The following is a 15,641-nucleotide window of genomic DNA, read 5'->3' on the forward strand; positions in this document are numbered from 1 at the left end:
AAATGAACTTGAGTAAGCTGAAATCCTTCTAGGAAAACTTCTTGTGGACAGATGAGACCAAGATAGAGCTTTTTGGTAAAGCACATCATTCTACGGTTTACCGAAAACAGAATGAGGCCTACAAAGAAAAGAACACAGTACCTACAGTGAAATATGGTGGAGGTTCAATTATGTTTTGCTGCCTCTGGCACTGGGTGCCTTGAATGTGTGCAAGGCATTGTGAAATCTGAGGATTACAAACGGGTTTTGGGTCACACTGTACAGCCCAATCTCTGAAAGCTGGGTTTTCGTCCGAAATCTTGGGTCTTCCAGCAGGACAATGACCCCAAACATACATCAAAAAGCACCCAGAATGGATAGCAACAAAGCGCTGAAGAGTTCTGAACTGGGCAGCAATGAGTCCATATCTAAATCCCATTGAACACCTGTGGAGAGATCTTAAAATTGCTGTTGGGAAAAGGCGCCCTTCCAATAAGAGAGACCTGGAGCAGTTTGCAAAGGAAGAGTGGTCTAACATTCCGGCTGAGAGGTGTAAGAAGCTTATTGATGGTTATAGGAAGCGACTGATTTCTGTTATTTTTTACAAAGGATGTGCAACCAAATATTAAGTAAATGGTGCCAATAATTTTGTCCAGACCATTTTTGGAGTTTGGTGTGACATTATGTCGCCCCCCCCCCCCCCCCCCCCCACCTCTCCCTTTTTTTTTTTTTGCTTGTTTGTTTATTCCCTTTGTGAGTATTGCAATGTATAGCAAAACATGTATTACTGCAATCCTTTTCTGTGAGAAATACTTCTACATGTTCTTGAAAAATGTCAGGGGTGCCAACATTTACGGCCATGACTGTGTGTGTGTGTGTGTGTGTGTGTGTGTGTGTGTGTGTGTGTGTGTGTGTGTGTATATATATATGTATATATAAGAAGTGTGTGTGTGTGTGTGTGTGTGTGTGTGTGTGTGTATATATAAAATATATATATATATATATATATATATATATATATATATATATATATATATATATATATATTAATAATAAATATATAATGTATAACTACAATTACAGACCAAAATTTTGGACACACCTTCTCATTCAGAGTTTTCTTTATTTTCATGACTATGAAAATTGTAGATTCACACTGAAGGCATCAAAACTATGAATTAACACATGTGGAGTTATAGACCTAACAAAAAAGTGTGAAACAACTGAAAACATGTCATATTCTAGGTTCTTCAAAGTAGCCACCTTTTGCTTTGATTACTGCTTTGCACACTCTTGGCTTTCTCTTGTTGAGATTCAAGAGGTAGTCACCTGAAATGGTTTTCACTTCACAGGTGTGCTGGTGTGGAGGAGGAGGTGTGATGGTGTGGGGGTGCTTTGCTGGTGACACTGTTGGGGATTTATTCAAAATTGAAGGCATACTGAATCAGCATGGCTACCACAGCATCTTGCAGCGGCATGCTATTCCATCCAGTTTGCGTTTAGTTGGACCATCATTTATGTTTCAACCGGACAATGACCCCAAACACACCTCCAGGCTGTGTAAGGGCTATTTGACCAAGAAGGAGAGTGATGGGGTGCTGCGCCAGATGACCTTGCCTCCACAGTCACCGGACCTGAACCCAATCGAGATGGTTTGGGGTGAGCTGGACCGCAGAGTGAAGGCAAAAAGGGCCAACAAGTGCTAAGCATCTCTGGGAGACTGTTGGAAAACCATTTCAGGTGACTACCTCTTGAAGCTCATCAAGAGAATGCCAAGAGTGTGCAAAGCAGTAATCAAAGCAAAAGGTGGCTAGAACCTAGAATATGACTTATCTTCACACTTTTTTTGTTATGTATATAATTCCACATGTGTTAATTCATAGTTTTGATGCCTTCAGTGTGAATCTACAATTTTCATAGTCATGAAAATACAGAAAACTCTGAATGAGAAGGTGTGTCCAAACTTTTGGTCTGTACATCACAAAGATACATTACAAAGATAGAAGAAATGGATGAGAGGCAAATACTTTATCCACAGAAACTGTTCTGTGTAGAGTGTATACATTCATTACTTTAAATTCTAGAAACTTATATTGGATTTAGATGACTAGAACAAACATCTGTTTAGCTAGAAGTAAGCCTGCCATATTTTAGAGTGTGTAGAAAGAAATGGCTACTTTTGAACATAGAGTCAGATGTATCTGTTGCTGAAGTCTGACTCCTATTATATGCCTTTTTTCCTCTTTCTCTTCCACCTTTGTAAAGGAGCTAGTTGCTGAAGGCATGGGGGAGGAGAACAAGGGCATTTTGGGCACTGCTTTTAAAAGGACGAGCAAATTCCTTTCACATCCAGTATTTAACAGGTGAGGCACTATAATGGGGATTGTCATTACATTCAAATGTATCGATTGCAATCTAAACTGTTTATTTTGTTTTAAGCTACCATTCAGAGACAAATATTGTTCGCTACATGAAGCGTTTGGAAAACAAGGATATTTCACTTGTACATAGTATGATTCCTCTGGGATCCTGCACAATGAAACTGAACAGTTCCTCTGAGCTAACAGTAAGTTATTATGTTAATGGAAACAATGTATATTAAAGAGTACCTGTCATCAAACTATATTTTCTAAGCTAACTCCGATTTATATTCCCTAACACCCCTCCTGCCCTTTATAATAATAAAAAAAAAAAAAAATTTAAAAAAAGCTCTGTATCATACCTTTCCCCTTGCTCACATGGCCATTTTTCATGTTATAAACATATAAAGGTTGAGAATTTTGACAAGTAAATAGCAAAGTGTCTTTATAATTACATAAGGAACAGTATATATTAAAAGTTTAGTTTGGTGAAAGGTACTCGTTAAGTTAAATTGTCCTTACACTGATAATATACAATAAAATCCACTGTTCTCTTGCCCTTCTTCCCTTGGTTTCCATTTCAGAATGTCCTGTTGCTATATGTTAGTGTAGTGCTCAAAATGTTTCAATTTGCATTTTCCACTGTTAATGTATTGCTTATAATTCTGTTAACTGAGGGAAATAAGTTGGAAAGTTGTTATCTTGGAGATGGAAATCCTTAAATTTCCAATGTTGTAGTTCATGTAAAGTTTTATACACTTTCCTCTTCTGGATGTTTTTTTTATCAATTGTTTATAGTTGGCTGTCTTGGTTACAACCCCACCCTCTCCATAGCAGGAGAGAACCGGTTGGGTGGTTAGTGGCCAGAACTTACGGTCTCCCCTGGCTGGCCACCTTATCTGTTTTGCAAACCATGCTGATGGCTCCAGACACAGTACTAACCATCTGTGAATGGATAGACCACTGACATGGTACTGTGGAGGATGGAAAGTGACAGGAGAATAGCATAGACTAGCATGTGTGGACAGGCTATATAGATATAGATGTGTCTGAGTGTATATGTATATATATGTGTGTGTGTGTGTGTGTGTGTGTATATAATTTTTTTTTTTTTATTAAAATATATACGGTAATATACTACCGTGTGTTTTTTTTTTTTTGTTTGTTTTTTTTTTTTTTTTAACAAACTGCACTGATATAGGGCTTAAATGCACAAGTGTACATGCTGGGGGAGATTTATCAAAACCTGTGAGGAGGAAATGTTTCTGAGTTGCCCATATTGTCCAATCAGATCGCTGCTTTCATTTTTAAAAAGGACTTTTCAAAAATAAAAGAAGCTATCTGACTAGTTGCTATGGGCAACTGGTCCACTTTTCCTCTGTTCCTCTGCACAGGTTTTGAATTCCCCCCCCCCCCCCCCCCCCCAATGTTATAGTGACTTGATTATCAATTCAGATCGGCGATTTGCGGCTATTCCGGGTCAATCTGGTCTCTGGTGACCCAGAAAAAAGGGTAAATGGGGCAGTTTGAGACAACCCCATTCACCCTTACCCAGCAGGAGTGAGGTGGCACGTGATTTATCGGTCGGAGCGACTGACCAATCATGACCCTGCTGGGCGGTGATCAGGACAACGATCATGGCGGCTATCGGGGCTGGCGGCAGTCTCCTACCTTGCCCTGGTCCAGCGGGGGTCCCCTCTGTTGTGGTCGCAGTGACAGGAGCAGCAGGATGGGTGGCAGCGGCGGTTCCGGTGGCAAGATACAGCAGAAGGTGAGGCCTGTTCACCTCCTGCTGTTGCTTAGCATCAACTCTCAGCATGCTGGGAGTTGTAGTTTTGCAACAGCTGGAGTTCCAACTACAACTCCCAGCATGGCCTTTGGTAGTCTGTGTATGCTGGGGGGTTGTAGTTATACAACAGCTGGAGTCACCTTTTTGTCTATGAAAAAGTGTGCATCCAGCTGTTGCATAACTAAAACTACCAAAGGGCATGCTGGGAGTTGTAATTGGAACTCCATCTGTTGCAAAACTCTCGGCATGCCCTTCGACTGTCAATGCAGTTTTGCAACAGCTGGAGACACAATAGCCCTGACCTACTAAGAATGGAGTGTTTATCTTGGAGTGATTTCAGGTTTACTCCGAGTATTTTTCTCCGATTTATCTGTTGCCCATCTGTATTTTATTTTATTTTTTTTTCTGTCGCCTTTCTCACAGAGTTATCAAGCAGGGGAGCAGGTTGCATGCTCCTCCCCAGCCATATACAGTGTACTTTTACTTATTTTATTTTTTTAAATAGAAGAACTGCAGTTGGGAAAGATTATATAGAATTGCTGGGGGGAATGTATATGTCTGGCTCCCCACAACTTCTTTATATCTTGCCCCCTGCTTCGCTATATGTCTTGTCCCCCGCCGCACGTGTGTGTGTGTGTGTGTATGTGTGTATATATAATATATATATATATAATATAATTCCTCTATCTTATGCCCCCCGCACCGCATGTGTGTATATACATACAGTATATATTCCCCCCCCCCCCCCCACGGCGCTAAAATATATATCTCGCTATCATAGCCCCCAGCAGCGCATGTGTAAATTATATGCCGCCCGCAGCGAGATCATAAGCTCCCGGCAGCGCTATCATTGACAAGCATTCTATTACTAGTGCGTCTGGTCGGGAAGCCGCTGCCCAATGCGCTGCTAAAAGAATCCTTGTCAATGATAGCGCTTCAGAGGCATATGTGTATAGATGCGCTGTGGGGACCAGATAACACTATATGTCTGGTCCCCACTTCACTTCTATACACATACGCCTCTGAAGCGCAATGATTGACAAGCATTCTATTAGCAGCATATCTGGCCGGGAAGCCGTGTGCGCTGGTAAAAAGAATCCTTGTCATTCATAGCTTCAGAGGCATATGTGTATAGAAGTGAGATGGGGACCAGACATATAGTGTTATCTGGTCCCCCACAGCGCATCTATACACATATGCCTCTGAAGCGCTATCATTGACAAGGATTCCCGACCAGATGCACTGCTAATAGAATGCTTGTCAATGATGGCGCTGCTGGGAGCTTATGATCGTGCTGCGGGCTAGATAGATAGATAGATGGATAGATAGATGGATAGATAGATAGATAGGATAGATTAGATGGATAGATGGGAGAGATGGGAGAGATGAGAGAGATGGGAGAGATGGGAGAGATGGGAGAGATGAGAGAGATGAGAGAGATATTATCATTGTTGCAGTATCTTGTAATACCTTTTTTATTGGACTAACAGCATTTTGTAGAGACAGGCTTTTGGGATTGACTTAGTCCAATAAAAAAAAAGGTATTACAAGATACTGCAACATTTTATGATTTGCATCACTGGACTAATACGGCTACTCAAATTTACTATATATATTATAGCGCTGGGGGGAAATATATAGTGTAGTGTGTGTGTGTGTGTGTGCTAAGGTAAGAGGAGCACTGTGCCAAGGATTCCCGATCCAACTGGGTGCTCAGCTCCAGGAACAGACCAATTCCCAAGAAAACATCCAATAAAGGTAAAAGCGGCACTCCAATTTTGATAGAATCAAAGTTTTGGTTTATTCACACACCTGTGCAAAAACAGCTGTTTTTGCACAGGTGTGTGAATATACCACAACTTTGATTCTATCAACATTGGAGTGCCGCTTTTACCTTTATTGTGTGTGTGTGTATGTATGTATTCATGTGCATGTATGTATATGTGTGTGTGTGTGTATATATATATATATATATATATGTGTATATATGTATATGTGTGTGTGTATGTGTATGTGTATATATATATATATATATATATATATTATAATATAATATAATATAATATAATATAATATAATATAATATAATATAATAATGCGCTGTGGGGAGCCAGACATATAGAAGCTGTGGGGAGCCAGACATATAGAAGCTGTGGGGAGCCAGACATATACATTCCCCCCAGCAATTATATATATCTTTCCCCACCGCAGCTCTTCTATTTCAGAACCCCGCAGGGATCCCTGAATGGTTCTTCAGTATCGGCCATTCAGGGATCCTGGCAGGGAATTTGAAAATGAAAGTAAAACACATCATACATCGCTGGGGAGCGGAGCATGCCGCCCGCTCCCCTGCTTAATAACTTTTGATCGGGTTTCAGAAGTGAGACCCGATGCGATCAATCCCTCAGCTCCTGTACTACTACGCCCCTTTTTGGGATAACCACGCCCATTTTGACGGGTTTGAAAAACACTCAGAGTGATGAGATCTTTTGTCGGGTTGTGAGACCAAATTTGTGTAGCATGGGCTATGCGACACAAATTTGGTCGCACAACCCGACAAAAAGAGTCTGGTTGACATTAGTAAATCAGGGCTATTGGTTGTGAAACCGAGATTGTTACCGAACTTATATTTTTGCAACAGCTGAAGGCACACTGGTTGCAAAACACTAACTCCCAGCATGCACTGAGATACTGTACATGCTGGTAGTTGTAGTTTTGCAACAGCTGGAGGTTTACAGGGTACATTCACACGGGCAGGTGTACAGCGAGTTTTCTGCTGCAAGTTTGAGATGCGGCAAATTTTCCGCCGTAGCTCAAACTCCCAGTGAGAAACTCGCTGTAAACCCACCTGTGTGAATGTACCCTAAACACTACACAAAATAAAAAGTAACACACACTACATATACATGTACCCTACACAGTCCGCGCCGCCCCCTCCCCCCCCCCCCCCAATAAAAAAGATAAGTGTCTTGTACGGCACAGTTTCCCAAACTGAGCCTCCAGCTGTTGAAAAACTATTCACAGTATTGCCGGACAGCCACTGACTGTCAAGGCATGCTGGGAGTTTTGCAACAGCTGGAGACACCCTGTTTGGGAAACATTGCCGTAGGGTATTTTTCTGACTGATTCAAATACCCAATTTAGGCCTCAAATGCGCATGGCGCTTTCTCACTTCGGAGCCCTGTCGTATTTCAAGGAAACAGTTTAGGGCCACATATGGGGTATCTCTGTACTCAGGAGAAATTGCGTTACAAATTTTGAGGGGCTTTTTCTCCTTTTACCCCTTATTAAAAGGAAAGGTTGGAGTCTACACCAGCTTGTTAGTGTAAAAAAAAAAAATAATAATAATTTTTTACACTGACATGCTGGTGTTGCTCCTTAAATTTAATTTTCACAAGCAGTAAAAGGAAAAAGACCCCCAGAATTTGTAACGCAATTTCTCCTGAGTACGGGCGCACAACATGGCTCAGGAGTGAGAGCGTGCCATGTGCACTTGAGGTCTAAATTGGTGATTTGCACAGGGGTGGCTGATTTTACAGCAGTTCTGACATAAACGCAAAACAAATAGCCAGATGTTACCCCATTTTGGAAACTACACCCCTCACGAAATGTAACCAGGGGTATAGTGAGCCTTAACACCCCACAGGAATTTTCGTTAAAGTTGGATGTGAAAATGAGAGGGGGGAAAAAAAGTTTCACTAAAATGCTGGTGTTGCCCTACATTTTCCATTTTCACAAGGGAGAATAGGAAAAAAACAAACAAACACCCACCCCCCCCCCCCAAAAAAAAAAAAAAAATTGTAGCCCCATTTCTTCTGAGTAAGACCGTACCCCATATGTGTATATAAAGTGCTCTGCGGGCGAACTACAATGCTCAGAAGAGGAGTGCCATTGGGCTTTTGGCAAGAGAAAGTGTCCGAAATTGAAGGCCACGTGTGTTTACAAAGCCCCCATATTGCCAAAACAGTGGACCCCTCCCACATGTGACCCCATTTTGGAAACTACACCCCTCATGGAATGTAATATGGGGTACAGTGAGCATTTACGTCCCACAGGTGTCTGACAGATTTTTGGAACAGTGGTCCATGAAAATGGAAAATCTTATTTTTCATTTGCACAGCCCACTGTTCCAAAGATCTGTCAAATGCCAGTGTGGTGTAAATGTTCACTGCACCCCTTATTAAATTCTGTGAGGGGTGTAGTTTCCAAAATGGTGTCAGGTGGGGGGTCCACTGTTCTGGCACCATGGGGGGCTTTGTAAACGCACATGGCCCCCGCGACTTCTATTCCATCCAAATTCTCTCACCAAATGCTCAATGGCGCTCCTTCTCTTCTGAGCATTGTAGTTCTCCCACAGAGCACTTTACATTAACTTATGGGGTATTTCCATACTCTGGAGAAAAAGCCCCCCAAAATTTGTAACCAAATTTCTCTCGAGTAAGGAAATACCACATATGTGTATGTGAAGTGTTTTGTGGGTGCACTATCAGGCTCAGAAGGGAAGGAGAGACAATGGGATTTTGGAGAGCGAGTTTTTCTGAAATGGCTTTTGGGGGGCATGTCACATTTAGGAAGTCCCTTTTGTGCCAGAACAGAAAAAAAGAAAAAACTGCATACTATTTTTGGAAACTACACCTTTCAAGTAACGTAAGTGGTACAGTGAGCCTTAAAGGGGTACTTCGGTGAAAACTTTTTTTCTTTTAAATCAAATGGTGCCAGAAAGTTACATATTTGTAAATTACTTCTATTAAAAAAATCTTAATCCTTCCAGTACTTATTAGCTGCTGAATGCTACAGAGGAAGTTCCTTTCTTTTTGGAACACTGTTGACCTCACGAGCACAGTGCTCTCTGCTGACATCTCTGTCCATTTTAGCAACCATGCATAACAGATGCATAACAGATGCATAACAGATGCATAACAGATGCATAACAGATGCATAACAGATGCATAACAGATGCATAACAGATGCATAACAGATGCATAACAGATGCATAACAGATGCATAACAGATGCATAACAGATGCATAACAGATGCATAACAGATGCATAACAGATGCATAACAGATGCATAACAGATGCATAACAGATGCATAACAGATGCATGCTAAGGGCAGCTCAGTGGTTAGCACTGCTGCCTTGCAGTGCTGGGGATTTGGGTTCAAATCCCACTAAGGACAACAATAAATAAAGCGTTATTATAATAAAGTCAGCAGAGAGAACTGTGCTCGTGATGTCATCAGAGAGCATTCCAAAAAGAAAAGAATTTCCTCTGTAGTATTCAGCAGCTAATAAGTACAGGAAGGATTAAGATATTTTAATAGAAGTAATGTACAAATATGTTTAACTTTCTGCCACCAGTTGATTTTAAAAGAAAAAAGGTTTTCACCGGAGTACCCCTTTAACACCCCACAGGTGCTTTACAAATTTCCGCTAAAGTTGGACGCGAAAATTAAAAATTAGATTTTTTTTTTTCACTAAAATGCTGGAGTTACCCCAAACTTTACATTTTCACAAGGGGTAATTGGAGAAAAAGCCTCCCAAAATTTGTAACCCCATTTCTTCTATTACGCCTTGTGAAAATGTAAAATTTGGCGTAACTCCAGCATTTTAGTGAAAAAAAAAATCTAATTTTTCATTTTCGCGTCCAACTTAAACGGAAATTTGTCAAGCAACTGTGGGGTGTTAAGGCTCACTGTACCACTTACGTTCCTTGAGAGGTGTAGCTTCCAAAAATAGTATGCCATTTTTTGTGTTTAGTTTTTTTCTGTTCTGGCACCAAAGGGGCTTCCTAAATGTGACATGCCCCCCAAAAGCCATTTCAGAAAAACTCTCTCTCCAAAATCCCATTGTCTCTCCTTCCCTTCTGAGCCTTGTAGTGCACCCACAGAACACTTCATACACATATGAGGTATTTCCTTACTCAAGAGAAATTGGGTTACAAATTTTGGGGGGCTTTTTTCTCCTTTTACCCCTTGTAGAACCAGTTTTTAAAATTTTACAAGAACATGCAAGCGTTAAAAAATAAAATAAAAAATAAAATAAAAAAATGAAGATTTTACATTTTCTCTTTCACCTTGCTGCTATTCCTGTGAAACACCTAAAGGGTGAACACATTCTGTCATTTTGAATACTTTAGTGGGTGCAGTTTTTATAATGGGGTAATTTATGGGATATTTCTAATATGAAGACCCCTCAAATCCACTTCAAAACTGAACTGGTCCCTGAAAAATTCCGATTTTGAAAATTTTGTGGAAAATTGCTGCTGAACTTCGAAGCCCTCTGATGTGTTCCAAAAGTAAAAACATGTCAACTTTATGATGCAAACATAAAGTAGACATATTGTATATGTGAATCAATATATAATTTATTTGGAATATCCATTTTCCTTACAGGCAGAGAGTTTCAAAGTTAAAGAAATACCAACCGAAAACTGACAAAAAAAGGCATATAGCGACCAAGTAATAATGCAAAAAATCTATTTTATTGAACACATATGCACAAAAATACAAACATTTAAAAACTCCTAAAAAGGACAAGAGGGTGGCTGGTAGCAAAGAGCGGGAGGACCGACAAGGAGGCGGCTACACGTTAAGCAGAATACAGCTAAATAGCTGGGATAGGTTAAATTCAGAGTATATCATAAAACACATAGTAGATGTGGCAATAAAGTGCAAATGGTACAATACTCATGAGGTCAATGGTTGCCATCCAAGGTGCATAAATTATGTGCAAAAAATGCAAAACATAAATACAAGAGATACTCTAAATACACAAAAAGGAATTACCACAGTGGGACTAGATGCAAGCGTGTGCCTCCACCACCCGACGTTTCGCTGAGGAGCTTCTTCCCACACCCCGCAACTTGGATGGCAACCATTGACCTCTTATGAGTATTGTACCATTTGCACTTTATTGCCACATCTACTATGTGTTTTATGATATATTCTGAATTTAACCTATCCCAGCGATTTAGCTGTATTCTGCTTAACGTGTAGCCGCCTCCTTGTCACTCCTCCCGCACTTTGCTACCAGTCACCCTCTTGTCCTTTTTAGGTGTTTTTAAATGTTTGTATTTTTGTGCATATGTGTTCAATAAAATTGATTTTTTGCATTACTTGGTCGCTATACGCCTTATTTTGTCAGTTTTCTGTTGGTAGTGGTCCGGGCGTAGACCGTTACATTGATATTGTGACTTATGTGTCAAAGTTAGAAAAATTGCTAAATTTAGGGATTTTTCAAGAAGAAAGGATGCAAGTAGCTACGAATCGGAATAATAGGTAAAAGCATCCCAGAGTTATTGATGCATAAAGTGATGGTCAGAATTGAAGAAAAATGGCTCAGTCCTTAAGGGGTTAAGTTTCAAAATTTCAGACCCATTGTTTTTAATATTCATTGCCATCTTTAATTCAATAGGTTTGACCTTCAATCTTTTAAACAACAAACAGTAAATTAGTTTTGTCAGAATAGTCTTTGGTCTTGCTTTATTTGGGGAAATATTTTTTATAATAAATTTTATATATATATATATTTAATTATTTCGGTTTATACATTCAATGTATATAACAATAATTGTTTAATCAACATAAGTTTATACTGTGTCAAAATATCCACACAGTGGAAATATTTAGTGTATCTCCTTGTTAATTTCATCCCAGGTGAAAGTCACATCTGCGGAATCATTTGCAGGCATGAATGAATATGCAGTTTCCTTGAGGTTAACATTGTTTACAGTCTAGTGACACTGTAACCGGTTTTGTCCGATCCTGATTAGTGTACAGATTTGTGTATTTTTTTTATTTTTTTTGAGGGAAAAAATATTTTTATTTTAATTTTTTGTTCTTCTTTACAGCCAATTACATGGCCTGAATTTGCCAACATTCATCCATTTGTGCCTTTAGACCAGGCCCAAGGTTATCAGCAGCTGTTTAAAGAACTGGAGAAGGACTTATGCGAAATAACAGGATATGACAAAATCTCATTTCAGCCAAACAGGTAAAAATTGAACAGATAATAAACTGTTAAAAAAATGACCATTGTTCTATGTCATTTATTTTATTTGTTTAATCAGTGGAGCACAGGGTGAATATGCTGGACTGGCTGCTATCAAGGCTTATTTGAATGCAAAGGGGGAACCTCATCGAACGGTTAGTATACAGAAACCCTGAAATGTAGTGCATGTTAAGTGGATGTCTGTTTTGTATTATCTGTTTATATAATGCCGTTAATGTGTTTTGTTTTTTTTCGGTAATTTCTGTACGCTGCAGGTCTGTCTAATTCCAAAATCTGCTCATGGAACAAATCCAGCAAGTGCTCAAATGGCAGGGATGAAAATACAGCCAGTAGAAATAGACAAAGATGGAAGCATTGATGTAGTACATCTGAAAGCTATGGTAAGTGCATGATTTGTTCTTTTATTGGACAAATTAAAAGTTTTCTTTTGCTCTAGAAATCTTATCCCCCTATCCAAAGGATAGGGGATAAGATGTCTGATCACGGAGGTCCCACTGCTGGGGACCCCCGTAATTTTTCCTGCAGCCCCCCGAGTCATCACTGCATGGAGCATCTCCGTGCGTGATGACTCGCGATACAGGTGCCGGAGTATCGTGACGTCACGGCTACTCCCACCTACCCCTTGTGACTAGCACGGAACAAACTTGGCTCCGCACAGTGATGACTCGGGGGGCACCTCTCTAGGTAACGGCCTTTTAACCCCTTAAGGACACAGCCCATTTTGGACTTAGAGGGGTACTCCGGCCCTATTCAAAGGATAGGGGAATAAGATGTCTGATCGCTGGGGACCCCCGCAATCTCGCATGCAGCACCCACCTGTGGGAGCAGCACACAGCCCAGCAGCCTCAGTCTGCCGGGTCATGACTACGGGGCCGGAGTATTGTGATGTCACGCCCCCGCAACGCTATGGGAGGGGGCGTGATGGCCGTCACACCCCCTCTCATAGACTTGCATGGCGGGGTGTGATGTCACACGGAGGCGGAGTCTGATACTCCATGCCCCGTAGTCGTGACTACCACTAGTGGGTGCTGCATGTGAGATTGTGGGGGTCCCCAGCGATCAGACATCTTATCCCCTATCCTTTGGTGAGGAGATAAGAGGTCTTAGGGCCGGAGTACCCCTTTAAGGACACAGCCAATTTTATTTTTGCGTTTTTTGTTTTTTCCTCCGCTCCTTCTAAAATCCATAACTTTTATATTTCCATTCACAGACCCATATGAGGGCTTGTTTTTTGTGTGACTAGTTGTACTTTGTAATGGCATCACTGATTTTAGCCTAAAATGTATGGTAAACCCCCAATTTTTTTTTTTTTTTTTTGTGTGTAAGGAAATTTAAACGAAATTCAAATTTGGACATGTGTTCTTCATTCTCTAGGTCAATACGATTTAAGTGATACCCATGGTTACATACTTTTCTATTATTGTACTGCTTTCAAAAAATCTCAAGCTTGGTTTAAAAAAGAATAAAAAAATAAGAAATCAGTACGTTTAAAATTGCCCTATTTTGACCACCTCTAACTTTCATTTTTTTTGCGCCACGACCTGTAGTTTGTTTTAGCACCACTCTTGCATATGTGACTTTTTGATCGCTTGTGTTTACTCAGTTTGCCATAAGGTATCATTAACATATATTTATAGTTTGACATTTACGGACACGGCGACAGAAATACGTTTGCTTAAAAAAAATTTTCTTTGTATTTTTTTTTATTAAAATGGTTAAAAGTGACTTAAAATTTTATTAGGGGGAAGGTTTTTTCACTTTTTTTTTTTTTTTTCTTCACTTTTTTTAAGTCCCAATAGGAGACACTGGCAGTCATTAGATTGCTAATATGCTAATACTGTTAATTGCTATGCATAGGCATGGCACTGATCAGTATTATTGGCGATCTTCTGCTCTGGTCTGCTGGAAGGCAGATCAGTGTAGAAGACCCCGGGAGATGGAGGCAGGTGAGGGGACCTCAGTCCGCCATCTTGGCTGATCTGATGCCCGATCAGATCAGCCATTTTAAGTGTCGCAGATGCTGTGATCTGTATTAATCACGGCATCTGAGGGGTTAATGGCAGACATCAGCGCGATCGCTGATGTCCGCCATTACTGGCAGATCCGCGGCTGACAGCTGCCGGCACCAGCTGTGCATAAAGCGAGCACAGCTTCAGCGCTGTGCACGAAGTATCTCGCTGCAGCACTGTATATTTACGGTGCGTGTCCTTTAGGGGATAAAAATGCTTTTATAGACAACTGTACTAGAATTTTTTACACAATAATTGGGGGGGAATTTATTATTCCCTGCACCAGCAGAAGGCTAAATTATGAAATGTTTGTGCAAGCTCAGTTTTAAACTTATTTTATTTATTTTTGTAAAAAGGGGTGGGGTGGGGGTGGCAGCATGTGCATGTAATCTATGTAGAATTGCAAGTCAGCTAGTATGAGCTGCATACACTGTTGAGTAGTGTCAGTTTGGCATACTTTTTTGCTTGCCCCCAACTTCCTTATCTCCTCCTTGACTAATATACAGGGTTGAAAGGTGAGGAGGAGTGTGGAGGCATGCCAAAATTCGGCACTTGAACCTTCTAAAATTTGCCGTCTCCGTAGACTGCAATTAGAGATGAGCGAACTTGCAGTAAATTCGATTCATCACGAACTTCTCGGCTCGGCAGTTGATGACTTATCCTGCATAAATTAGTTCAGCTTTCAGGTGCTCCGGTGGGCTGGAAAATGTGGATACATTCCTGAGAAAGGGTGTCCTAGGACTGTATCCACATTTTCCAGCCCACGGGAGCACCTGAAAGCTGAACTAATTTATGCAGGATAAGTCATCAACTGCCGAGCCGAGAAGTTCGTGACGAATCGAATTTACTGTAAGTTCGCTCATCTCTAACTGCAATGCATAGCAGAGAGAATTCCACCCAAAGAATAAACATGTTTGTTCTTTCGGCAGAGTCTGGGATCTAGAATCCCATTGAATTCAATAGGAGGCTGCTGCACTGGAATTTTCCACAAAAAAATGTGTAGTATGAATTGAAGACAAAGTAATTCTCATCTTGTGTGCTTATAAAACCAAACATGAAATCTTACATTTAAATTTTTTTTTATCATGTAGGTAGACAAACATAAGGACAATTTGGCTGCCATAATGATCACCTATCCTTCAACAAATGGGGTTTTTGAAGAGGATATAAGTGATGTATGTGACTTGATACACAAACATGGTGGTCAGGTATATTTGGATGGAGCTAATATGAATGCCCAGGTGAGGCTGCGTTTCAGACAGAAATCTCCAACAGAGTTAATGCACAGATGTATGATCAAAGCATTTTATTACTTTATTTCTGTTTTTCTACTTAGGTTGGGCTGTGTCGTCCTGGAGACTATGGTTCTGATGTATCACACTTAAACCTTCACAAGACATTCTGTATACCTCATGGTGGAGGGGGCCCTGGAATGGGACCTATTGGAGTGTAAGTAACCACTATAAAAAAAAATATTTTATTCTTTTTTTTT

At 40.5% G+C, this 15,641-nt stretch overlaps 1 protein-coding gene across 1 annotated transcript in view; it reads left to right on the plus strand.

Annotated features, from left to right (window-relative positions):
* The window catches only part of GLDC (glycine decarboxylase), a 75,200-nt gene that overhangs the window by 39,337 nt on the left and 20,222 nt on the right, over positions 1 to 15,641 (plus strand). Inside the window, exons 12-18 of the mRNA XM_056521892.1 lie at positions 2,245 to 2,342; positions 2,419 to 2,545; positions 11,980 to 12,122; positions 12,199 to 12,274; positions 12,395 to 12,520; positions 15,241 to 15,390; positions 15,486 to 15,598. Coding sequence (XP_056377867.1) covers positions 2,245 to 2,342; positions 2,419 to 2,545; positions 11,980 to 12,122; positions 12,199 to 12,274; positions 12,395 to 12,520; positions 15,241 to 15,390; positions 15,486 to 15,598 — 833 coding nt within the window. The remainder of the gene's footprint in view (positions 1 to 2,244; positions 2,343 to 2,418; positions 2,546 to 11,979; positions 12,123 to 12,198; positions 12,275 to 12,394; positions 12,521 to 15,240; positions 15,391 to 15,485; positions 15,599 to 15,641) is intronic.

This window comes from Hyla sarda, chromosome 1, assembly GCF_029499605.1.
Source record: "Hyla sarda isolate aHylSar1 chromosome 1, aHylSar1.hap1, whole genome shotgun sequence".
NCBI lineage: Eukaryota > Metazoa > Chordata > Amphibia > Anura > Hylidae > Hyla > Hyla sarda.